General features: G+C 41.9%; 1 protein-coding gene across 1 annotated transcript; it reads left to right on the top strand.

The window, feature by feature from the left end:
- Positions 1-2,081: 2,081 nt before the first annotated feature.
- kcnj9 (potassium inwardly rectifying channel subfamily J member 9) lies at positions 2,082-26,227 on the top strand (the record flags this gene model as incomplete). Its single annotated transcript, XM_080439651.1, has 7 exons — positions 2,082-2,379; positions 7,118-7,331; positions 10,604-10,805; positions 15,652-15,844; positions 17,570-17,767; positions 23,157-23,287; positions 25,949-26,227. The coding sequence occupies 7 exons, from the start codon at positions 2,082-2,084 to the stop codon at positions 26,225-26,227; spliced, it is 1,515 nt and encodes a 504-aa protein (XP_080295777.1).
- Positions 26,228-26,744: the final 517 nt, after the last annotated feature.

Here is a 26,744-nt window from a genome sequence, read left to right as displayed (position 1 = left end):
CTAATAAAGTTTGTAGACGATAGAGTTTATTTTTGAGTTCACAGGGTAACTAGAATAAAACCTCTGTCACTGCAACCCCCTAAGTATGATAACCAGTGGTGTGAAGTAACTAAGTACATTCACTCAAGTACTGTACTTAAGTACAGTTTTGAGGTATTTTTTTTCACTTTATTGGAGTATTTCCAATTTTCAGTACCTTTACTTCTACTCCTCTACATCTCAGAGGCAAATACTCACAATTATTTGAAAACGTTAGTTACTAGTTACTTTGTAGATTTTGATTATTATTACAAAACATACATTACTCACTTCAGCCCTATATATATTTTGCCCATTTGAAAATAGCCGATCTACAAGCTCACAATGGGTCGCGATGAGATGCATTGTGCTTGTAGTTCTGCTATTTTCATTGTTTTAATTTATTATTATTTTTACTTGTGAAATGGGACATTCTGCATAATGAGTACTTTTACTTTTGGTACTTTAAGTACATTTGTATGCCAATACCTTTGTACTTTTACTTAAGTACATTTTTAATTCCGGACTTTTACTTGTAATGGAGTATTTCTAAATTGCAGTATTGATACTTTTACTTAGTACATTTTTTTATAACTTTTTCCACCACTGATGATAACCCCCCCCCCCCCCAACCCCCGCCCCCCGTTATGAATATGTACGTAGTGAGAGATGTTGTTGTTGATGTGTTGTTGTTGCTGCATAGGAAAGACAGTCAGGGGCTGCACGCCAACTTGATGCCATCAGACCTTATGCTTGAGGCTGTAAGGCAGGTCAACATGAGAGCACAGGAAGCACAGCTATAGACTTTAATATGAACTGCTACAGATAATATTCATTGAAGACTGAGGACACAGAGGGGGGGGGGGCTAACACACACCATCTGTGTGCCAATGTTACAGGCTGACATTTTATCAGATTTTACGAAGCTCCTGGTCCATTGTATTTTGATGGTGATACATCTATTCCAGTCTAGAGTGCTATAGAGTTAGCCTGGGACCAGACGAATCTGCGAGTGCAAAAAAAAATTGCACTCTGCGATTTGGGTCTGGCACCGCTCCATAGAGAATCCATTTCCTGCTCCAGAAGACGTGGGTGACCAATCAGGGCCCAGTATTCGAATATGGGAGACTGTAATTGGTAGTTGGTTGTAGGTCTAACCAATTGTGTCGAGGGCCATCGTTTTGATCCCGCCCCTTGGGGAAAAAAAACGTCCTCATGGAAGCACCAGACTCATATCCACGCAGTGATATAGTCTGTCTACGCGAGGCTAGAGTGTCTTTGATGGTTAATACATTGCTCTTACAATAAGGTATAAAAATGAAAGTGATACCCAACGTCAGACCCTAAGCTTCCCTCTAATGCAGTGGTTCTCAAACTCTTTCATGTCAAGGACCCCCAAAATGATATGTATTTTCGCGGACCCCCATGTCAAAGTATTTTGTTCCAGGGACCACCCGAGAAGCAAAGATTTGAGTTAAAAATATATTACATTCAAAGATTTGCACACATTTTCACATTTTTCAAAAATAGCAGACAAGCTCATATAGCGCTATATGAGCTTGTATATATGCTATTTTTGAATAGCCAAAGTATAAAAGGTTAAAGTGGTTAAAATGATTGTGATGCTATATTAACACATTTTGCTGGGGACCCTGTGGAACCCCCCCAAAGGACCACTGGGGGTCCCCGGACCCCACTTTGAGAACCTAATGCAGCAATGAATATTGTAAAGATGCGTTGATGATGAGCAATTCATGCGAGAGTGACACGTGTGTGTGTGTGATAACCAAGTCGACCCCGGCCTCTCTCTCTCCCTAACAAATAACACAATCTATATCATGGTTGCCATGCAACCATTGTATGCTTGTCTCTCCTTTTTCCTTTTTTCTCTCTCTCTCTCTCTCTCCAGGATCTCAGTCAAAGAAACAAATGGTACCATCAATCACTGGACAAAGTCTGCCACAGGGAAGGTATTAATAAAACGCTAATACACCTCACACACACACACCTCTCACACACACACACACACACACACACACGCACCTCACACACGCACACACGCGATGGCTCTTCTAGACAACTCCTCCCGGCCGACGTCCCTCTCGCTCCCGGAGGAGAGGATCATCGGGGAAGGAGAGGGGGAGGGGGACAACGAGGAGGTGGAGGAGGAGGTCGCCGTCCTCAACCTATCTGGGGAGGATCTGGGCCACGTTACCACGGAGATGTCCTCCCCGCCCACACCCCCCCTGGCCAAGGTCAGGAGGTCCTTCGCAAACAAGCTGCTGGAGCGCGAGGCCACCGCCAATCAGTGCCGCGCCAAGACCCCGGGCCCGGAGAAAGAGAGGAACCGCTTTGGCTGGGGTGAGTGACGGGGCAGAGTGTCCACTGTATAAGCACTATGACTATGACTATACATCTGGGGTCTTCAATGTTTTTCAGGCCAAGGACCCCCTAGCTGAGAGAGATATGAAGTAGGGACCGCAGGCATTAGTGAGGACCAATTATGTGAAGATAGGTTGAAAATGGATGAAGTTGTCCTTTAAGGCTTTGAGGTGATTTTTGGAGGCTTTTTTTTAGGCTTTATTTGATGGCTACAGTGGAGAGAGACAGGAAACGGAGAGAGAGAGAGAGAGAGTAGGGGAGTGACATGCAGAAAATGAATTGGCATGGTCAGAATTTAACCTGGAACTAGCTGCCTGTCAGGCATTAGAGCCAATGTGGTATACCAGTGGTTTTCAACCTATTTCATGCCAAGGACCCATAAATCGATATGCATTTGGCCGTGGACCCCCATCTGGAAATGTTTTGCGCCAGGGACCCCCAGGAGCAAAGATTTGAGTTAAAAATGTTCGCTTTAAAAAATATATATATTCAAAGATAAGCACACATTTTCAAGATTCTTCTAAAATAGCAGATTTTGGAGGTTGTTTTTGAATAGCCAAAGCTAAGTGGTTCAAATGACTGTGACACTATGTTAACTAATTTCGCTGGGGGCCCCTTGGTACCCCCCCCCCCCCCCCCCAGGACCACTGGTGGTCCCGGGACCACTGGTTGAGAACCACTCTGGTATACGCACTAACCACTCGGCTATCGGGTCACCCCACCCCAAAAGTTGACCTTGGCTGGCACCGTGACTTTAGTTCCCTAAAGGGCTGCGACTGGTGCATCTTTCAGTATTGATTAATGCAATATCTCCTCTAGAGATGTGTGCTTATTGACCGAATGTGGATCGGGCTGCGTTCACATAATGTGTATTGACTGAACCCCCCCCATCTCCACACCCCTGCAATAGTTTGGACTCTCATCTCTGACTAATGGAGACTTCTGCTGCAGTGCTGCACACACGTCATCGATTTGGATGACCTTGAACATTCTTCTTATTACCATTCCTCTTCCATATAGTCCTCTTTCCTTTTGGCTCACATTTCAGGTGATGCTATATTTCTCACCTTCCGTTATAATAACTCTCTTTCTCTCGCTCTTCACTTAAAGTCCTGCCAATATGGCTTTCACACATACAGTACTCAATGTGTGGTTATTCTCCCCTCGTAACTCTCTGGCCTCACACACACACACACACACACACACACACACACACACACACGCACGCACGCACACGCACGCACACGCGCACGCGCACACACACACACACACACACACACACACACACACACACACACACACACACACACACACCTCCCCCTGTCCCCCCTGTTCTCACAGCCTCACAGCTTGCTTTTATTCTCTGGAAGAGTGAGATGGGACTGAGAGGAGCTCAGAGTACATTCTGTCCTGTTTCTGTCTGAGCATTCAAACAGTATCTGAGTGTAAGGCACGATGAAAACTAGTCGAGGTTTAGGCTGTTGCCGCATAAACCACTAAAGAAAGTACTTTCTTCTGTTTCACTGCTGTATGTCCTCTTTGATATGAAACACAAAGCCAGAGATGTTAAACATTCATGCCTTATTTTATTTCTTCCCCTTTTTCGCCCAGTCTAGTCTTTTGCCAGTTAATTCCCAATTCCCCTCGTATTGCAAGTCCCTTATCGCCGCTGATCCCCGCTAATTGGTTCGTTAGGGAGTGTGTAGACAAGCACATGTCTCCGCCGATACATGTGACACACGGCCACCAGTCTGCTTCTTTTCACACGACAGACAGTGAGGAGTTTCACTGGGAGGAACGCGACACATGCGGAGGAACGTGCTATTCTTCTCAGTTCAGCTCTCCACACTGAACACAGGCACCCTGACCTGACCGGCCTGTAGGAGGCGCTATAGTGCAGTGACAGAGATCGCCCTACCCCTGCCCACGTTGGAGCGCCCCCTGGCCAAGCAGATTCAAACCCCTGGCTTCTGTATTGTCTTTTCTGACTCTTATAGTAGTTACTATGCTATACCATTCAATCGGGGGACGCATCTACAAAATGTCTTCTAATCGGAAAAGCCATATGTTGCTATAATATCAGTGGTTCTCAAACTTTTTCATGTCAAGGACCCCTCCAAAATTATATGTATTTGGTCGCGGACCCCCAATCTCAAAATATGTTGTTCCAGGGACCCCCCAGAAGCAAAGATTTGAGTTACAAATGTTTGCTTTAAAAATATATATATTCAAAGATTAGCAAAACATTTCACGATTTTTCAAAAAAGCAGATCTGCAAGCTCATAGCGCTATGAGCTTGTATATCTGCTATTTTTGAATAGCCAAAGTATGAAATAATGGCTGTAGCTAAAATCGAAAATGACACCGATGCGTTCCCCGATTAAATGGGTTGATGCACTCGTCGCCAGTGGTAGCGTGCGACGACAGGAAACAGAGCGCTTGTCGGGGGAATCAGGAGGTTCCCGGGTTGATCCCAGTTCCTTGCATTGTGTCGAAGTGTCCTTGAGCAAGACACCGAACCCCCTATAGGCGCTCCTGACGATGAGCAGGTTGGCAAATGGCGTCCTTGCACGTGGCTGCCTCCACAATCGGTGTGTGAATTGGTGGATGTAACGCATATAAACATATACTTTTTTCCATTGAAAAAAGGTGCTACGTACGGTAAATTAAGTTCACAATTCTCTCCCTCAGCTGTTTCTGTTTTACATTCATAATTTATAATTTTGCTTGCAGGCATTCAGCTGGTGCTGTGTTATCCACACAGTGACCTACAATGAGAGCAAGAACAGAATCTATGTATAAATTACAGGAATCTCTGTATGTATGTCTCTCCTTCGCGTATCTCAGAATCTCATTATGTATCTCCTTCGCGTATCTCAGAATCTCTATATGTATCTGCTTCGCATATCTCAGAATCTCTATATGTATCTCCTTCGCGTATCTCAGAATCTCTGTATGTATCTCCCAGTGTTGATTTCGTCGACTAAAACTATGACGAAAAATGTTCGTCGACTACCTTTTTTTCACAGACGAAAACGAAATAAAAACGAAATAAAGACTAAGCCATGATGACTAAAACTAAATATATTGACGATTTCGTCAACAAATAAAAACTAGACAAAAATGTTAGGGAGGGACTAGGAAGAGATCCAGTAGAACTAAAAGACAAGTCATTTTATAATTGTTTGCACTCGGGCGTTGTGCTCTGAAAATAGCAGATCTACAAGCTCACAACGCGTCGCACTGCGACGCGTTGTGGGCTTGTAGATCGGCTATTTTCAGTGTAAAATCAAGTGTAAAATCAGCCATTACGACACTATCAAGGCACCGCCAAAATACATTTTAGTCGACTAAAATCTTATGATATTTAGTCGACTAAACTAGACTAAAACTAAAACATTTCAGATGACTAAAATATGACTAAAACTAAATGGAATTTTATTCAAAAGACTATGACTAAAACTAAATCAAAATGTGCTGTCAAAATCAACACTGGTATCTCCTTCACGTATATCTCACAAAGCGCTCATCCGATCGAATTCACACTTGGCGGGTGTGTTGCTGAGAACCCAAGGAAGTAAGCTGATCGAATGAACGGTTCTTTTCATAATTGTTTTCGTGTCACTTCTGACATTCACTCCTATACCCCACAAGGCAAAGAGATGATTTTAATTTACCTTTTTGTCCTACTTCTAAACATCAATCTTTCATCAAATTTAGAGGCCCTCAGTTGTGGAGCTCTCTAGATGCATCACTCGAGGCATCACTATCCTCGCCAATATCTAAGAAACATCTAAAAGAATATCACATTTCTTCCTCACTGTAGTCCATATGATTTAGTTCTGATGTGTAATCTTTACAAATTGCACTGACGCTCCCCTTGTAAACTTGTATTCTTTTGTATCGTTCTTATTGAACGTTGAATCTGTTATTTAATGACCTCTTCCATTAGGAAAGGATTCCAAATAAGCCTGCCGGCTTCTTCCTTTCCTCGCACAGTAACTTGTTTTCTTTGATCTGTATCGTTTATATTTGTTTTATAACAATGTGCTAATAAACTAAACTGAACATAAACGGTTCTGCAAAGGACAGACACAGACATACATTCAGTACAGAGATTCCTGGAATAAATAGAAAGATAGATGTTTATAGGCTTGTATAGCTAGCTACCTATATAGGTGTGATACACTATAAGTCCAAATATTTTCATCTATCATCTTTTGCTTCTGTGCTATACTATGTGATCGAGGAACTGGAATGAATGATTCCATTTACTCTCATTGTGTGGTGAAAAAATGTCTCACCATCATCACACAATCTATTTCTGCTTTTCTCTCCTAACATCAGCTGAAATGCAGAGGCTTCATTTCCATGACAGCAGCACCTGTCACTTGCAAATGTCTTCTAAATCCTAACAGTTTTCTGAAAACTATTTTGAGATGGGGGTCCGCGGCCAAATACATATAATTGTAGGGGTCCTTGACATGAAAAGGTTTGAGAACCACTGATATTATAGCACCATACGGTTTACAGTAAACTGTTAGCATTTAGAAGACATATGTAGATGCGTTCACAGATCGAATGGGTTCATTCAGAATCTACTGATTCTACATTTTCCTCTAACATCTCCTCTAACCTCTCCTCTCCTCTCCTCTCCTCTCCTCTCCTCTCCTCTCCTCTCCTCTCCTCTCCTCTCCTCTCCCTCCGACGTCATCAGCAAAGAAGAAACGTAAGCGCCAGCGCTACGTGGAGAAGAACGGCCGCTGCAACGTGCAGCACGGCAACATGCAGGAGACCTACCGCTACCTGATGGACATCTTCACCACGCTGGTGGACCTCAACTGGCGCTGCTCGCTCGTTGTCTTCGTCATGGCGTACGCCATCACCTGGCTCTTCTTCGGCGCCATCTGGTACCTCATAGCCTACTGCAGGTGAGTGAGGGGGGTATATGAATACACATGTATTTTTATTTTTATTTATTGGTGAAACATAAGTGGTACAGAGAAACAAGGGTTGGTTATCATTGTTAACATATCACCATGATTATTTTGAACTTTTATGGGACATGACGAAACACAGACAGGACTGAACTTGACCAAGAACAAAAACAGACAAAAATAATGTAGATGAATAAATAACCAAGATACAATGGGGCGAAGTTTACTAGAGTATCTGAGGTGCTCACCTCAGAGAAGGAGTATTTCTTTAGGATCAGTCTGGGTCAAGGGATGTGAGGGTGTTTATAAATGTTTTTAGCGGTTGCCATCTATCATAAAAATTTGCAATTGAGCCTCTTAGAGAGTACTTTACCTTTTCCGATGATAGAAATGAGATTAAGTCCTTGAGCCAGGAGGTGGTGGATGGTGGGCGTGGGCTTTTCCAGTGCAGGGGGATACGTCTACGGGCGAAGGCTACAACGTCTAATTCCTTATTGGAGAAACTAGCCGGTATGAGGAGCACCCCAAAGATGGCTACCAAGGGGCATGGTTCTAAGTTGATAGCTTGGGACTGGAGAAGAACATATGGGTATGGTTGGCAGGTGACAAGGCACACCTGTCACAGGTGTCGCTCGGGGTACATGAATAATAAGTGGATGAACACAGTGGAGATACATTGAGTGAGTGAGGCAAAAAAAAATGTTTTAAGGAGGTCAGGACAGATTACTGTAATTCAACTTTTATTTAAGAAAAATCATTTAGGGTGACAGTCATTTATGATGCCAAGATGAATCCAAACGACAAACGACCAACACATTAAACCAGTTGAAATGAGATCAAACACAAACATATTGATCAACCAATAAAATCACTTAAACTGGGATCAACATGAAATCAACAAATAAAATCTGTTAAAATAGAGCACAAAAAACAAAACAGACAGTTCCAGACAGTTAATAGATGTTTTTTATATTCCTAAATCGGCCAAGAGGTATTAAGGGTAGAGTTTTAGGTCACGTTGCAAGAAATTCCACGAGTCTGCTGCACAGATAGTGAAAGCTATCTTTCATAGGTCAGACCTATAGCGTACCCGATGAACCAGCCAGTCGCTGGGAGTGAGTTAAAATTGGATCATGGGTTTCCGATTTAACGCACGTATTTGTGATGTACGATGGTAATTTTCCGACTAGAGCTTTATAGATATACAGATACCGATGATTATTGCGTCTGTCAGCCAGGGAAGTCCACCCGACCTTATCATAGAGCGTACAGTGGTGAGTACTGTAGCTGTCACCGGTAATAAACCACATAGCTGAGTGATAAAGGGAGTCTAAGGGCCTGGGTGTGGAGGCAGCCGTGTGTCTGTAAATTATGTCTCCATCCAGAACCGATCCAGACGCTTCAACAATCCTTTTCCTACAAATCAAAGGAAAATTGCTTTCATTCCTGACATAGCTTCCCGGAAAGGTTGATATGTGGTATTTGAAAGTGAATTCGTCATAGAGCCAGATGCCAAGATAGTTGTATTCTGTAACTCTTTCAGTATTTGACCCGTTGCGATATTATGCAGAGTACAGTTATCTGTGTTTTTGGGGGGCCCATTGGTCCAGCGGCCCATTGGCCCAGCGGCCCACCGACGGTACGCAAAATGGCCAGTCCGCCGCTGCTGTAAGGCATTATAGCCCATGTGGTACGCAGCGGCGTCGTGGCCTATAACCACTCGGGTATCGGGTCACCCCAGTTTTTGGATCTCGAGAGAACCATGAATTCTGTTTTATTAGTATTAACCAGTTGTGGAAAGTAACTAACATGTACTCAAGTACTGTACTTAAGTACAATTTTGAGGTATTTACTTGGATATGTCCAATTTTCAATTATTTTACTTCTACTCCACTACATCTCAGAGACAATTATTATACTTTTACTCCACTCCAATTATTTGAAAACTTCAGTTACTAGTTACTTTGTAGATCTTTATTATTATTACAAAACACACATGAACCACTTTAGCCCTATATACATTTCAGGCAATTTGAAAATAGCCGATCTACAAGCTCACAATGCATCGCGATGCGACGCATTGTGAGCTTGTAGATCTGCTATTTTCAAAATATTTTCATACATTCGAAAACTTAAAATGGGACATTCTGCATAATGAGTACTTTTACTTTTGGTACTTTAAGTACATTTTGATGCCAATACTTCTGTACGTGTACATTTTGAATTCCGGACTTTTACTTGTAACAGAGTATTTATTTCTATATTATATAAGTGCAAAAAAATTAAGTACTTTTTCCACCACTGGTATTAACTGTCGGTTTAAGACAACTGTGAAAGGATGCCATTGGTTGCCTTCATGAATTCATGGTCATGTGCTGTTATTTCTCAGTTTACACAGTTCAAGGCAGGGTAATATGCTCATGTAAGAGCCGGCTGATGTAAGAGCATCGACAAGCTCCAGCAGTCACAGATGAATCATCACCCAGTGTATTTTTATGTTTCAAAAACCTATATATACACTTCGCCGCCTCCTGTCTATTCTTTCTGCTCTCAACACCCACTTTGTCACCTCTATCTCCAGTGGTGTAAAGTAACTAAGTACATTTACTCAAGTACTGTACTTAAGTACAATTCTGAGGTATTTTTTACTTTACTGGAGTATTTCCCATTTTCAATACATTTACTTCTACTCCACTACATCTCAGAGGAAAATATTGTACTTTTACTCCACAACAATTATTTGAAAACTTTAGTTACTAGTTACTTTGTAGATTTTGATTATTATTTAAAAAAAACATACATTAACCACTTCAGACCTATATATACTTCGGCTATTTGAAAATAGCGATCTACAAGCTCACAATGTGTCGCAAAGCGACGCGTTGTGAGCTTGTAGATCTGCTATTTTCAAAGGATTTTATACGAATGATAACTTGTGAAATGGGACATTGTGCTTAATGAGTACTTTTACTTTTAGTACGTAAGTATATTTTGACTCCAATACTTTTGTACTTTTACTCAAGTAAATCTTGAATATTGGTACTTTTACTTGTAACAAAGTATTTCTACATTGTGGTATTTAGTTAAGTTTATTTCAGTCAATTTTGATACTTTTACTTAAGTACAAAATATGAGTACTTCTTCCACCACTGTCTATCTCATGCTCGCTTCCTCTCTCTCACACATCCTCCCTCCCTCCCTCCCTCCTTCCTTCCCTCCCTCCATCCCTCCGTCTCCTCCTCTCTCCCATCGTCACCCGTATAAAGGGGCGATCTGGACCACCTGGAGGACACGACGTGGACGCCGTGCGTCAACAACGTCAACGGCTTCATCTCGGCCTTCCTGTTCTCCATCGAGACGGAGACCACCATCGGCTACGGCCACCGCGTCATCACAGACCAGTGTCCCGTGGGCACCATGCTGCTGCTGCTGCAGGCCATCCTGGGCTCCATGGTCAACGCCTTCATGGTGAGTGTGTGACGTAGGCTCGCGTGGCCAGACCAAGGGGCCAGCTTGATATTTTTTTGATAGTTTTTGACAAACTATCAAAAACAAAGACTAGATTTTCTTACCTTAATAAAAATGGTCATAAATTCTATATGCTTCCAGTCGCTAGTTTAACCCATTGAGACCTGAAGCCGAGTCTCCATGTCTCCTAAATCTCAACAGTTTTCTGAAAAACGTATGTTTCTATATCAGTGGTGCTCAATCTTTTTCATGTCAAGGACCCCCAAAATTATATGTATTTAGCCGCGGACCCCCATCAAAATATTTTGTTCCAGGGACCCCCAGAAGCAAAGATTTGAGTTAAAAATGTTCGCTTTAAAAATATATTATGTTCAAAGATTTGCACACATTTTCATGATTTTTCAAAAATAGCAGATATACAAGCTCGTAGCGCGGCACTCGGTGCCGCGCTATGAGCTTGTAGATCTGCTATTTTTGAATAGCCTAAAGTGTAAAATAATGCTTTTTAGCTCAAATCAAAAAATGACACAGTTCCAGGTATTAATGGGTTAAAGTCTCCTTTCAATCATCATGATATGCGTTTTGGTAAATGATGGTCCCATTTATTCTAAAATTGACGATAAAGTAGGCTATTCTCTAGGAGGGGCGGGATGATTTAATTGACAAGCTACACAACCAATAGCATTCATTCCCCCCCTTCATTTTCGGTCTGTAGAAACCAGCGGTCTGGCTTTGTCCATCTCTTTTATACAGTCTATGGGCCAGACTATAGAGCGTGCCAAAAATCCTGAAGGGGGCGTCAACAAGTGCCTTTTGGTAGCGGCGGACATCTTTGAGGGGTAAAAACCAGGTTGACTTAACATTGCCCAATGCCACGCCCAATGCCATGCCCCCCCGTGGTGACGACACGTTGGCACGCTCTATAGAGAGTATGCACATGTGTCACTTTTTCACTGGGACACGCCTCCCTCATCTAGACTGAGTGGCAAAACATTGAGCAGCATGGAGCATTGGAGTTTGGAAGCGCTCATTGGAAATCACTCAACGGTCCTGCGTACCACCTGTTTATAATTTGCACATAATGCAGGAGGCAGCAGGACTTTGCGTTATTGAAAACGAGCGCTTCCAAACTCTGACACTTAGAAAAATAATCACCTGCACGGAATTTATTGACAGAAAGTAGCTCATAACATTGTCTACGGTGGATTTTTATGAAACATAAACTTTGCAGATAGAATTCAAGCTTTCCGCACAGCTGCCATGTTGGTGAGTTTAACGTTGTTAAAGGTTTAATGACATTCACTTTTACACCACATTCAAAGTCTTTGTCCTGGTCCTTCAAAAGTGTACAAAAAGTTTTAAGTGAAAATTCCATTCCAGTGATCCATGGCAGGTGTTTTTCTCTCACATTTCTAAAGCCTTTTCAACTGCAATGAAAAAAGAAATCTTTGCCTGCGGGTGTCGCTGGTGAGGGATTTTGCCTGTCAATCATCGCCTCTGCTCCGCCCCCCCCAAAGGAAAGGATAGGGGAGGGGAGGGGCGAGGAGGAGAGTGGGCGGGATTAATCGACAGTGACCTCACTGTCGAAGGGCCAAGCTCAGATTACTTTTCAGCCTAATTATTCAGAAAACCCCAGACCACAGAAAATCCACTGAATGTTCAAAGTTCAGGTTTTTTGGGTGTAATTGAGGTCATAAAACCCCAAATAAAACATTGAAAATAAAAAAAGTGAAAATGAATGTCATGATACCTTTAACGTTGTTAAATACAACTGGGTGCACTTTTCTGTTTGGATGTATGGGCTGTCAAGGCCAGACAGTTTTTTTTTGCCACTCAGTAGGTGTTCCCGCATAACTTCCGGGTACAATGGTGTCACACGCATAGCCTCTATATCACTGTGTGGATATGAGTCTGGTGCTTCTATGAGGACGTTTTTTTTCCCAAGGGGCGGGACGCAAGATTTGTGCATACATTTGAAAACCTGTGAAATGGGTTATTGTACATAATGAGTACTTTCTACTTTGGTACTTTAAGTACATTTGAATACCAATACTTTTGTACTTTTACTCAAGTAAATTCTGAATTTCTGACTACTACTTGTAACAGAGTTCTACATTGCAGTATCGATACTTTTACTTAAGTACAAAATTAGAGTACTTTTTCCACCACTGCTGCCGGACGGCACTATTAAGCCAATCCAAAGCGTTATCTGCAATGTGACGACAGACAGACTGAGGCTTTGTTCTTTAATTGGCTTTACACACAAGTCAACAAACAGAGGATATGAGCCACGTTACAGCTTGCCAGGCGTTGCCGGGGTTATTGTGCTGACAACACGTTGTGAAGGTTCACTACCCCAGTGGTTCTCAACCTTGGGTCTGGACCCCCAGGTCCCCACATGATTTTGGGGGGTGGGGGTGAGATGACAGTAAAGTGACAATATAAGGACTTTTAAGACCTTTTTAATACCAAAAAAAAGAAAGAAAGAAAATGAATGAAAAAGGACCATTACTGTATCAAAAGTAATCGACTAGTATACTATAAAAGCTGGCCAAATTGTCAAATAATAGAAGGAGCAAGGAACAAAAGAGGCAAACATTTTGAAAATAGCTGATCTACAAGCTTGTAGATCGGCCGTTTTCACAATATTTATCTGTGGGACAAACTAAATGTAATGCCTCAACTCCTACAATTCCAAGTGCTTGTCAGGGTCGGGGGTCCCCAGTTCAAATATGATTATTTTTAGAGGTCCCCTATTTTGGGGGGTCCCCAGTTCAAATATGATTATTTTGGGGGGTCTTGGCCTGACAAGGTTGAGAACCACTGCACTACCCTGGCCTGTATAGACAAATCCACAGAGCGCTGGGCTGTCAGACTCCTGCTGCGGTGTGCCGCATAACTGACACCGCAGTTATGATTGCGCCAGCGCTCTGTGGATTTGTCTATAGCCCAGTTTCTTTTTGAGTGGCAATGCCCCCCCCCCACCTCTCTTCCTTTTTTTGTAAAATATTTTGTTCCAGGGACCCCCAGAAGCAAAGATTTGAGATACAAATGTGTGCACACATTTTCACGATTAAAGAGAAAAAAAAGCAGATCTACAAGCTCGTAGCGCGGCATTCGGTGCACTTGACAGAGATGCGTGCAAAATGATCCCGGATTGAATGGGTTAATTTGACCCAAACCCTTGATAGTCTTGATGGGAGGATCAGGATGACCTATTGGCGCAGATGGTGCTCTTCCTGTGAAAAGAGAGAGAATGTTGTTTTGGAAGTGCTGACGGACGATGCAAGTAAGCAGTCCTTTTGATGGGGATAATGAATGATGTCCAACCAGCATCTTGTTTGTGCAGCACAGTCCTGACCTGGAAACATGCCATTAGCAGCTGAGGGAGATGTGTGTGTGTGTGTGTATGTGTGTGTGTGTGTGTGTGTGTGTGTGTGTGTGTGTGTGTGTGTGTGTGTGTGTGTGTGTGTGTGTGTGTGTGTGTGTGTGTGTGTGTGTGTGTGTGTGTGTGTGTGTGTGTGTGTGTGTGTGTGTGTGTGTGGCAGGCGCTCCTCTTTGCATATTAAAGCAATCTGACTCACTCACAGGATATTTATAGTCCCACTACTGTATGTCTTAAACATTGTTAGTTGGCGGTAATTTGGGAGACAATAAAAAGGCCGGATAAAAAAAAATTACATAACCACTTTTACATTTCTTTGGCTATTCAAAAATAGCAGATCTACAAGCTCATAACCGAGTGCCGCGCTACGAGCTTGTAAATCTGCTATTTTTTTTTACGTGAAAATTTGTGCAAATCTTTTCTTTTAAAGCGAATATTTGTCAAATCTTTTGTTCCAGGGACCCCCCAGAAGCAACGATTTGAGTTACAAATGTTCGCTTTAAAAAAATCCTCCAGCACTATGTAACTTTTTTTTAATGAATAGAATGTCCATTTTGTCCAATTTGTATGCTATGTTAATACAATATAACTTATACAATTGGGGTGGTTGTATTTTGTCTCCCTGCTCTTCTATTGAGACATTTAGATCCTGTGGTGAGACCTTACCTTTGACATGATCCTGTTTCTGGTTTGACACAAATTTTTGACCTGAAGTTCAAGATTCAATTTATCGCCTGAACGAGCAGGCAGGCTCGCCGCTCTATTAGCTCAAAAGTAGAAATGTCAGCACTTGCGCAGGAAAGTTACAAAGGGGGCACAAGTGATTTATACTTTGTCGTACGATGGCATGGCGAAAATATCAATTTTCAAAAGAATGTAGCCTAGAAGCGTAACGTTTAGCCTAGAATGACATGCCCAAAATAGCGATGCCATGTTGAAAGTGGTTAAATAGTTGGAATGATTTGAGCTGATGAAGGATTCATAGCAGCAGGATGTTCTCACTGTGACTGCAGAGCATCAAAAAACGGATCATTTAATTTTTAAAGCTTTTGCAATTTTTTTCTCTGATTCTGTCGTTTTCTCTCTCTCTAAATCTAAATCTATAGCGCGGCACCGAGTGCTGTGCTATGAGCTTGTAGATCTGCTATTTTTGAAAAATGTTTGAATGTATGTATGTTTTGAAAGCAAACATTTGTAACTAAAATCTTTACTTCTGGGGGGTCCTTGGAACAAAATATTTAACAAATGTTCGCTTAAAAAAAATTATAATTCCCAAAAAATAGCAGAACTACAAGCTCGTAGCACTCAGTGCCGCGCTATGAGCTTGTAGATCTGCTATTTTTGAATAGCCAAAAAATCGAATGTGACAGAGATGCGTTCCCGGATTGAATGGGTTAATATCTGCCCCCCCCCCTCTCTCCCTCTCTCCCTCTCTCCCCCCCCACCCCCCACCCCCCTCAGGTGGGCTGCATGTTCGTGAAGATCTCTCAGCCCAACAAGCGAGCGGAGACCCTGGTGTTCTCCAAGCACGCCGTCATCTCGCGGCGGGACGACAAGATGTGCCTGATGTTCCGCATCGGTGACCTGCGCAAGTCGCACATCGTCGGCGCCAACATGAGGGCCAAGCTCATCAAGTCTAAGCAGACGCAGGAGGGTGAGACTGACCGACCGACCGGCAAATGAACGCATTATGTCTGTCAGCGTCGCTAGAGATGTATAGGAACTACTAGGGTCATACAGTACATTTGTCTCACTGGATCGTTTTCTGCCTTTCTTATGGCCGCATTTATTTATTTATGTGTTTATTTTTGGCTTTTTAAAGAGGTGGTGCCATGGTTTTGCACTTTTTCTGTTTTTCATGTCTCTATGAGGTTGATAGAACTTCATTAAGCCCCCTGGTGGTGTTTTTATGGTGTCTCCATGACTATTTTGAGTTTCTTCCTGGAGGCTGAAACCTTGAGGGTCAAACGTGCCAATAGAAAAACAGCGCTTTAATGACACAGTACAAATATACCCTCCCCCTCATTATCATAACACAGCAGGTGTGGGCATGAGGAGGAGGAGGGAATAGGACAGGTGGGAGGTGCTAAGGTGAGAACCAGGTATACTTAATGAACTGGAGGCGTGTCCACATAAAAACATAATTTTTAACACTTTCTGTACACTTTTTTGAAAACAATCTTCCTCCTAGTATAACCATAATACCTGATGATCATGTTTTAGGGCGGGAAAAAATCACTGAAAATCACGGCACCCTGTCTTTAAAATTTGAAGTGTTATACTCAACTAGGGACAATGCTATTGTATAGAGTTGATACTCAGGCCCCGTTTAGACGACAACGGCCTTTGGAGAAAACTCCAAAATAAAAAATCAGATGAGTCTTCCAACAAAGTGAAACCCCCTTCCAGAGTGGAAATATTTGAAAACGCTCCACCTCGCGTCTCCGTGTAAACATGCAATACGGGGGAAACGGCAAAAAGTGTGACGTCACGTCGGCTCACGCCGCGTATGCTATTACATCGATGTAAACAAACAGCTGTGATAGGAAGTAGAACGGAAGTGGTTCTATCTGGCAGCGTGTCACACCGCCACCTGCACACACTACAGCGTCTCTGTGTAAACACTAGGCCTGTCCCCGACTAAGGATTTGTTTAGTCGACTCTAATTGGCGACTAATTGCCAACCAATAGTCGACTGACAGTCGACTAATAAAAAAATAAATCCTTTTTTTTTTGTTTGTTTTTTTTGGGCCAAAATACATTTTATTTCAAAGGGCCAAGTCTACACAGTTTGTTTTGTCTCCAGCAGAGTTTCTAGTGTCTCTATCTCTCTCTGGAAGAGGTTGCACATGAACTCTGCAGCCGCACTGAGGCGCTCCAACACAAACAATACCAATACAAAGACGAGGAATAAGAAGAATAAAGTGGAAGTTACGTGTGGTTGCAGGTGTAGACTTGGCCAAAAAACTATTTAAAACATTTTTGGCCCTTAAAAAAAAAAAGAAAAAAAAAAAAAAACTTTCTTTTTTTCTTTTTTTTTTTCGACTAGAGTCGACTAAGAGACACTTAGTCGACTCGGACCCCCCGCGACTAACCAGTCGACTAGTCGACTTAGTCGAGGTCAGGCCTAAACGCAGAATAAAAAGTGAGAACGCAACGGCACTCGTTTTCTGTTCTGATCATTACTGTGTAAACATGGCATGAAAGTTTCAACTCTCCTCCCCTCCCCTCCCCTCCCCTCCCCTCCTCTCCTCTCCGCTCCCCTCTTCTCCGCTCCCCTCTTCTCCTCTCCCCTGCCCTCCCCTCCCCTCCCCTCCTCTCCCCTCCTCTCCTCTCCTCTCCTCTCCTCTCCTCTCCTCTCCTCTCCTCTCCTCTCCAGGTGAGTTCATCCCACTGGACCAGACGGACATCAGCGTGGGCTTCGAGACCGGCGACGACCGTCTCTTCCTGGTCTCCCCGCTGGTCATCTCTCACGAGATCGACCCCTCGTCTCCCTTCTGGGACATGTCCCCGGCCCAGCTGGAGAAGGACGACTTTGAGATCGTGGTCATCCTGGAGGGCATGGTGGAGGCCACCGGTGAGAGGAACCAACAAGCCAAAGCTATTATTAACCCATTAAGACCTGAAGCCGATTCTATTCTACAAATGTCTTCTAAATCCCAACAGTGTTCTGAAAAAACATATGTTTCTATATCAGTGGTTCTCAAACTTTTTCATGTCAAGGACCCCCAAAATTATATGTATTTGGCTGCCGACCCCCATCTCAAAATATTTTGTTCCAGGGACCCCAGAAGCAAAGAATAGATTTTAAAATGTTCGCTTTAAACAATATATATTCAAAGATTTGCACACATTTTCACGATAAAAAAAAAATTAGCAGATCTACAAGTGCCGTGCTATGAGCTTGTATATCTGCTATTTTTGAGTAGCCAAAGTGTAAAATAATGCTTTTTAGCTCAAATGAAAAAGTGACACAGATGCGTTTCAGGTCTTCATGGGTTAATACTGCCTTCATGTTTTTTTATATAAATAAGAAAAAGAGGGTTGCGCATCAGCGATGGGTTTTCTCAGCTAGACCCAAAATCCAGTATACATATCAAAAGTAGGAATTGAAAAAATCCTTGGGGAAAAAAAGTAAAAACTTTTTTCATTGGCACACACCAATAAACGAACGCTTATACGCGTAAGCGTTCGTTTATTGGTGTGTGCCAATAAAAGAAGTGGAAATGTGAGTACTTTGTCCTTTGGATGTGCTACCTTTTTGGGATGTTTTTTTATATGTTCATCTTTCTCTCACCAAATACGACCATCGTGTGTGATCGGTCAGAAACCTTCATTTCTGCCATCTTCAACGTCCCATGGACAGTTTTGAATCAAGGTTGTCTGAGCGGTGTAAACCTCTATAATCCCTCTCTGAGGAACAACAAACATGGAGTAGATGGAGAGATACTCTATTTATAACACACGTCACTTTGTCCACTGTGTCTGTCGCCCAGAAATGCCGAAATCTCCGAGACAGATTATGTCAAAGAAGCACGTGTGAAAATCACCTTTCCAGCTGTCAGGGGTCTAATGTTCAGAACTCAAAGCGGAGCGGGGAGCCGCGTCGAGTGTAGAACAACGTAATCCTCAGAGAACTTGCTTGGCTCCGGCTACATTGGAAGAACGCCGCAGCCTTTCCTAGGGTGCAGAACGGAATAGTTACAACATCGACCAGTAATTACTTCATTAATTAATACATACATTAATTAACACAGTAATTACTACATCTCCGGGTCATAGACCTCCTGTGTTAAAAGTCATCCACCCTCTCTCTCTCTCTCTCTCTCTCTCTCTCTCTCTCTCTCTCTCTCTCTCTCTCTCTCTCTCTCTCTCTCTCTCTCTCTCTCTCTCTCTCTCTCTCTCTCGCTCGCTCTGTGCTTGGACGAGAGGGTACACAGTGAAATCCTGATTGTTAATGTAACTCTGAGAGTGTGCACTCTCAGAGTTAGAAATGGATAAATGAACACTGTCAACATGAGCCCTTTGAGATAAATTCTCAGCGACCCCGAATCGCAAAATCTATTTTGTATTTTTTGTTAGCCAGTCATCACGGTGTTAGCTATATTGATTTGTTTACATCCAGTCGTTGACCATCTTTCCTGTCAGCAGAATGCACAATGGTAACAAAAGATGACTTTGTATTGTCAACAGACACCCATAATAGAGTATAGGGTCCCTTTGCTATGTGAGTGAGCTCGAAAAGTAATTTTAGGCAGCTTGAAAATAGGAGATCAATATCTAAGACCATATGTGCTAAGCTGGCAGAGATTTATTGAGTTGAATCCCAAAATGTGCGTCTACAGCGTATAATGTGCTTGTGCTTCATCTGACAATCTTAACCCATTCAATCCGGGAACACATCTGTGTCATTTTTAGATTTCTTTGGCTGTTCAAAAATAGCAGATATACAAGCTCATAGCTACGAGCTTGTATATCTGCTATTTTTGAGTAGCCAAAGTGTAAAATAATGCTTTTTAGCTCAAATGAAAAAGTGACGCAGATGCGTTTCAGGTCTTCATGGGTTAATACTGCCTTCATGTTTTTTTATGTAAATAAGAAAAAGAGGATTGCGCATCAGCGATGGGTTTTCTCAGCTAGACCCAAAATCCAGTATACATATCAAAAGTAGGAATTGAAAAAACCCTGAAAAAATCCTTGGGGAAAAAAAGTAAAAACTTTTTTCATTGGCACACACCAATAAACGAACGCTTACGCGTAAGCGTTCGTTTATTGGTGTGTGCCAATAAAAGAAGTGGAAATGTGAGTACTTTGTCCTTTGGATGTGCTACCTTTTTGGGATGTTTTTTTATATGTTCATCTTTCTCTCACCAAATACGACCATCGTGTGTGATCGGTCAGAAACCTTCATTTCTGCCATCTTTAACGTCCCGTGGACAGTTTTGAATCAAGGTTGTCTGAGCGGTGTAAACCTCTATAATCCCTCTCTGAGGAACAACAAACATGGAGTAGATGGAGAGATACTCTATTTACAAAGTGACACACGTCACTTTGTCCACTGTGTCTGTCGCCCAGAAATGCCGAAATCTCCGAGACAGATTATGTCAAAGAAGCACGTCTGAAGGGTGATGTGTAACACAAACAGCGGCAAATCGTGTCAAAATCACCTTTCCAGCTGTCAGGGGTCTAATGTTCAGAACTCAAAGCGGAGCGGGGAGCCGCGTCGAGTGTAGAACAACGTAATCCTCAGAGAACTTGCTTGGCTCCAGCTACATTGGAAGAACGCCGCAGCCTTTCCTAGGGTGCAGAACGGAATAGTTACAACATCGACCAGTAATTACTTCATTAATTAATACATACATTAATTAACACAGTAATTACTACATCTCCGGGTCATAGACCTCCTGTGTTAAAAGTCATCCACCCTCTCTCTCTCTCTCTCTCTCTCTCTCTCTCTCTCTCTCTCTCTCTCTCTCTCTCTCTCTCTCTCTCTCTCTCTCTCTCTCTCTCTCTCTCGCTCGCTCTGTGCTTGGACGAGAGGGTACACAGTGAAATCCTGATTGTTAATGTAACTCTGAGAGTGTGCACTCTCAGAGTTAGAAATGGATAAATGAACACTGTCAACATGAGCCCTTTGAGATAAATTCTCAGCGACCCCGAATCGCAAAATCTATTTTGTATTTTTTGTTAGCCAGTCATCACGGTGTTAGCTATATTGATTTGTTTACATCCAGTCGTTGACCATCTTTCCTGTCAGCAGAATGCACAATGGTAACAAAAGATGACTTTGTATTGTCAACAGACACCCATAATAGAGTATAGGGTCCCTTTGCTATGTGAGTGAGCTCGAAAAGTAATTTTAGGCAGCTTGAAAATAGGAGATCAATATCTAAGACCATATGTGCTAAGCTGGCAGAGATTTATTGAGTTGAATCCCAAAATGTGCGTCTACAGCGTATAATGTGCTTGTGCTTCATCTGACAATCTTAACCCATTCAATCCGGGAACACATCTGTGTCATTTTTAGATTTCTTTGGCTGTTCAAAAATAGCAGATATACAAGCTCATAGCTACGAGCTTGTAGATCTGCTATTTTAGAAAAAATCGTGAAAATGTGTGCAAATCGTTGAATATATATGTATATATATTCTTAAGCGAACATCTGTAAACATTTTTGTTCCAGGGAACTCCAGAAGCAAAGATTTGAGTTACAAATGTTCAAGATTTCTCAAAAATAGCGGATCTACAAGCTTGTATCACGGTACTCTGTGCCGTGCTATGAGCTTGTAGATCCGCTATTTTTGAATAGCCCCAACAAATAAAAAAATGACACAGATGCGCTCCCGGTCGTAATGGGTTAATATCAATAGCTCCGAGCAGAATACAGTAATGCTTATCGCGACGCGTCGTAGAGCTTATTAGATCATCTATTCTCGGTGCAACTCCGTGCTTATAGGATTGCCAACCGTCTCTTGAAATAAGAAATCATTCCTTATTTTGGAAACTAAAAGACGTGTCCCTTATTTATCTGATAAAAGGGACACACTTTGTTCATTGTTTTTGGGAATCAATCAATGACACACATCTTCAGTTCAAACAGCTAATATAGTACAGGTTGTTAACCACTTAAACCCTCTAGACTAACACTTGTGAGCTTGTAGATCAGCAATTTTTTGGCTAATGTAACGTTTCCCCCAGCATATAATAATAATAATACACTTTATTTGTATAGCACCTTTCATAAGCCCTATTTTATACCTAGGCTATTTGAAAATAGCAGATCTACAAGCTCACAACGCATCCCGACACGTTGTGAGCTTGTAGATCGGCTATTTTCAAACATTTTAGTACTTTTACTTTTGTTACTTTATAAGTACATTTTGATACCAATACTTTTGTTCTTTTACTCAAGTAAAGTTTTTATTCCGGACTTTTACTTGTAACAGAGTACTTCTACATTGCAGTATTGATACTTTTACTTAAGTAAAACATTTGATTTATTTTTCCACCATTGATTTCAGGCATAGTTGTCAACCCTAACTCTGTCGTATACGACTGTGTCTAAATCAGGCCAATCTGGGAACCCATCGTCAAATAAAAAGGAAAAACAGCGCCCCCAGCGTTTTTCACCTTTGCATTCTGAATCTGTTCTTGAGAGATTAAAATCAGGCTTATAATCAAATCAAATCAAATCAAACTTTATTTATTATAAGATGCAGAGATGTCTGGCAGAGATTGGCATGTGCACAGACTCGAAGTAAAGTATCGTTTTCGCTTTCGTTATAGCCTCATAGCATAATTGCCTAACTCATATTTTTAAGGTTCTCAGGAGAGACAAAACAAAAATAAATCACTTTCTGCCTAAGTCACCTCCTAGATGACTTAGGCAGAAAGTAATAAACTCATTTTGCTAAGTCATGTTTATCTGCCTTTATATAGTATATCTGCCTAACTCTACTCTCACTGCTGATTCATCTTGCCTTATTGCCTATGTCCTCAGCCTATCAGAATGCTTGTTACATTCAAAATCATTTCTGCCTACAGTAAGTCAAAACTTAGGCAGAAATTGACTTTCTGCCTAAGTAATTTTGGAATGTAACAAGCATTCTGATTGGACATAGGCAATAAGGCACAATGATGCAGCAGTGTTAGGAGAGTAGAGCTACTGTAGGCAAAAATGTCAATTTGACCCAAAAAGTGAGTTAGGCAATTATGCTATGAGGCTACAATCCATTTCTGATGTGATGTGTGAGGTTTGTACTGTATAGTGGTACCTCCGAGGCAGAGTTGTTCTCACTGCCCACTGCAAATATTGATTTGTTTATGCTGCGGGTCTAAACGGTTGTGTGTGTGTGTGTGTGTGTGTGTGTGTGTGTGTGTGTGTGTGTGTGTGTGTGTGTGTGTGTGTGTGTGTGTGTGTGTGTGTGTGTGTGTGTGTGTGTGTGTGTGTGTGTGTGTGTGTGTAGGTATGACTTGCCAGGCGAGGAGCTCCTACCTGGCAGAGGAGGTGATGTGGGGTCACAGGTTCAGTCCCATGATGTCCCTGGCCGACGGCTTCTTTGACATCGACTACAGGTCGTTCCATCACACGTTTGAGGTAAGAGGAGGAGGAGGAGGAAGAGGAGGCCATGGAGTGATGCAGTGTTGATTTCGTCGACTAAAACTATGACGAAAATGTTTCGCCGACTACCGACTAGATATATTGACAATTTTGTCAACAAATAAAAACTAGACTAAAATGTTAGGGAGTGACTAGTGGAAAAGAGATGCAGTAGAGTAGAACTAAGACAAGACATTTTATGCTTGGTTGCGCTCGGGTGTTGCGCTCTGAAAATAGCAGATCTACAAAGGCGGTTGTCCAGAACCGGCAGAAAAGGCTCTGGCCATGGCCCAAATTAACCAATTGATTGCCATGGCAACCCCAGCCTAAGCTTGATTTGGTAAATTTGATTAGTTAGTCAGTCCACTATACACAGTCAGTTTGCACTCTTCAGACATTCTCCACACATTCTCCACAGACATTTACCATTGCACAAGGACTCTCCAGAACCGCTGATCCCCCCGATATGACCATATGTGGCCATATACTGATAACTTCAGGGATCTCCATATATGGGCACAAAAGGGACACAGACAGACAGATGGTTACAACGGGTTCTCTGACAACAGGTATAAGGGGTATTAAATAACAGGGCGGGGCATTCCCTATTTGCATCGTTCCCGAGTAGGCAGGTACCCGACGGGCACTGTTCTAGTCATAATAATTGAAAGACTTAAACTATAGCGAATAAACGCATAAAGTATTTATGACAATGTTTACTAAGGTAGTAAAAACAAGTATTAAATCCGGTCCATTGGCCTGGTTTCCCAATAAAGAACTACTTAGGGCGTTAAGGAGGGTCCTTAAGAAGGCTCCGGTAAGAAGGCTTGGATCAACGGAACTAACATAGTAATACGTTAAGTTCCTATTCATTGGTATCACAATAAAAACTGAATTTTTACCAAGGTATTTGTTTACATGATTTATTTACAGCATATTAATGTTTCGAATAAGGCCATTTTAAAAACAATATAACAAATGAAAGCCAATAATTCAGAATAACAGTAATAAAATGCATATTCGAAAAGGAGTGAGAAGGAGAATAACTTATTGCTCCCGCCCCTTCTCCATCAATAATACATATCACAACAAGCTTCTGTGCTGATCCATTTCTACCTATAATAAATATTTATCAATCTGTGATATTTATACATATATTACATACCTACACATGCACTTACTATATACATACAGTACATACATACATCTTTTAAACCAGTTGTTGTTGTCAATGTGAAATGAATCGATACTGTAGCAACCGCATGGCCTCTTTCTCACCTAAACCGTTATCATACAGAAGCAGGTGTTGTGTTGGCATGTAACATTGTGAATAGAGATCGTTATCAGACTAGTTGCCATTGTTCTATTAGCGCTCTCCTACACAGAGGGTTGTGGACGTTGCTATGACGACCGTCTGCATTGATGGTCTGCAGTATAAAACAAAGTACAGTACGTGTGTAGCAAAAGTGAGTGAGAGTTTTTCATTGATTCAATACTTTATTAGTAAAACATTTAAACAGCACAGCACAGGTACAGTAAAAAGAAACTAAGGCTAAAAGGATAACACAAAAAAGTCCTGGGGACTTTGTTTCCATTGTGGTCCTATGTATTCAATTCATCAACATAGCATAGAATATTAACACATTAATACATGTAATCAACAAATACAAATGATAATTTTACAGAGGAGAAACATATTTCTGGTCATTATGGTATGTAATATTTTCCCATATTTGTGCTAAATCTTGGGGTTACCAGATCGTACAGTAGGAGTCAAGTTGAGCTTGCACCATGCAGTGAAGAAGTGCCATAAAATGAGAACATTTATTGTATTTTATGGTGAATAAAATCAATGGTTATGTTTAGCATGACCCAAGACATCCCAGACATTCTTTTCAGACTTAGGGGCAGCAACTATCCATCATTTTCTTGCTTTTTGTCTCCGCCAGAGGTGGAGAGTATGTTTTCGTTCTTGTCCTTCCGTGTGTCCCCCCGTCTCAGCCAAGCTAACATTGGTCAAGCTTCGCGTGACACGTGACAATATTGTTGTCACCAATGCTCTGATTGGCTAGCGAGACGCATGATGACATAGAAACCTATAAATAGGTGTGTCACTTCAAAAAATCATTTATATTTTTTGAAGTGAGCTTCCATCAGCCAAGCTAACATTGATCAAGTGACACGTGACAATATGTAATATAAATAGGTAAGACAGGATTAATCAGGAACAGTACTGGCCTGTCCCTCTTTTCCTCTGCACACACGTCATGCGAAGTCCGGCCATTTAGATTTCAACCACTAGGGGTCTGGCAGTACCAGGTGTCCTGGTTCCCTTGTTGTATATATATTCTTGAAAACATTGATTATATATCAACAAATCGATGAATAATTTAAGCATCAAGACTTATTGTAGTCTTGTAGACTATTGTATGGTGTCATGCAAAACATTGTGAAATTAGCCGATCTAGAAGCTCACGTTGTGAGCTTTTACATTGGCTATTTTCACTATACATATTTTTCAATTTGCCTATAATGACATGCCCAAAAAAGGGATAGATTATTAATCAAATATTTCATTAACTCTTCGATTATCGATATTGTTTTCTATAATCGATTAAATACATTTCTTACCCCCCCCTCCCTTCACAACCCCCACAGGTGGACACGCCCTCCTGCTCGGCGAAGGACATCTCATTGGCTGCCGCCAGACTGGAGGCTCACCTGTATTGGTCGATTTCCAGCAAGCTGGACGAAGAGCCCGCCCTGATCAGCAGCGAGGCGGAGAAACAGTTGGACAGGGGCTCGGCCAATGGGAAGGGAGGGGTGGGTAAGCCGACCTTTATCGTCGGGGAGATTACGGATATCCAAGAGCTATCAGGAGGACTGGGGGAGCTGAACGGCAGCATCGCCACCGACCCGTCAGAGTCGGAGGCCTAGCGGAGAGAATGTTTACACGGGGGTCATTAAGATGTGTCATTAAGATTGTCTGTTGTGTTTCTCATTGTTTTATTTAAGAAGTTTAAGCGGTTTGATTGGGGTTATTATTGCTATATCATGTCATATACCTTATGTCAGTGGTTCTCAGCCTCTTCTGGATCGGGGCCTACTATGGGCTGCCGTGTTGAGTGGTCAGATGGGTGGGCCGCATGCATTTTCATAGCATGTTTATTTTAATGGTCAATCAATCAATTGTGTTCTGTCGTATACTTTAAAATCCGATTCATCGGTATAACAATGAAAACAAAATTTTCAGTGTTTTAAAGAAGAAATACCATGACATGATATTTTTTTTAACACTAATTATTTTCTTATTAATGTTATATTATCATTAAAGTGTTTTGCCAATTATTTTCGGGGGCCCACTTGCAGTACCCTCACGGCCCACCAGTGGGCCCCTGGCCAACAGGTTGAGAATCACTGCCTTATATGTTACCTTATGTGGGGAATATATCAT

This window comes from Gymnoscopelus braueri, assembly GCF_963280865.1.
Source record: "Gymnoscopelus braueri genome assembly, chromosome: 10".
Classification (NCBI taxonomy): Eukaryota; Metazoa; Chordata; class Actinopteri; order Myctophiformes; family Myctophidae; genus Gymnoscopelus; species Gymnoscopelus braueri.
Note: the sequence above shows the minus strand (reverse complement) of the source record. Positions and strands in the feature narration are given on the sequence as shown.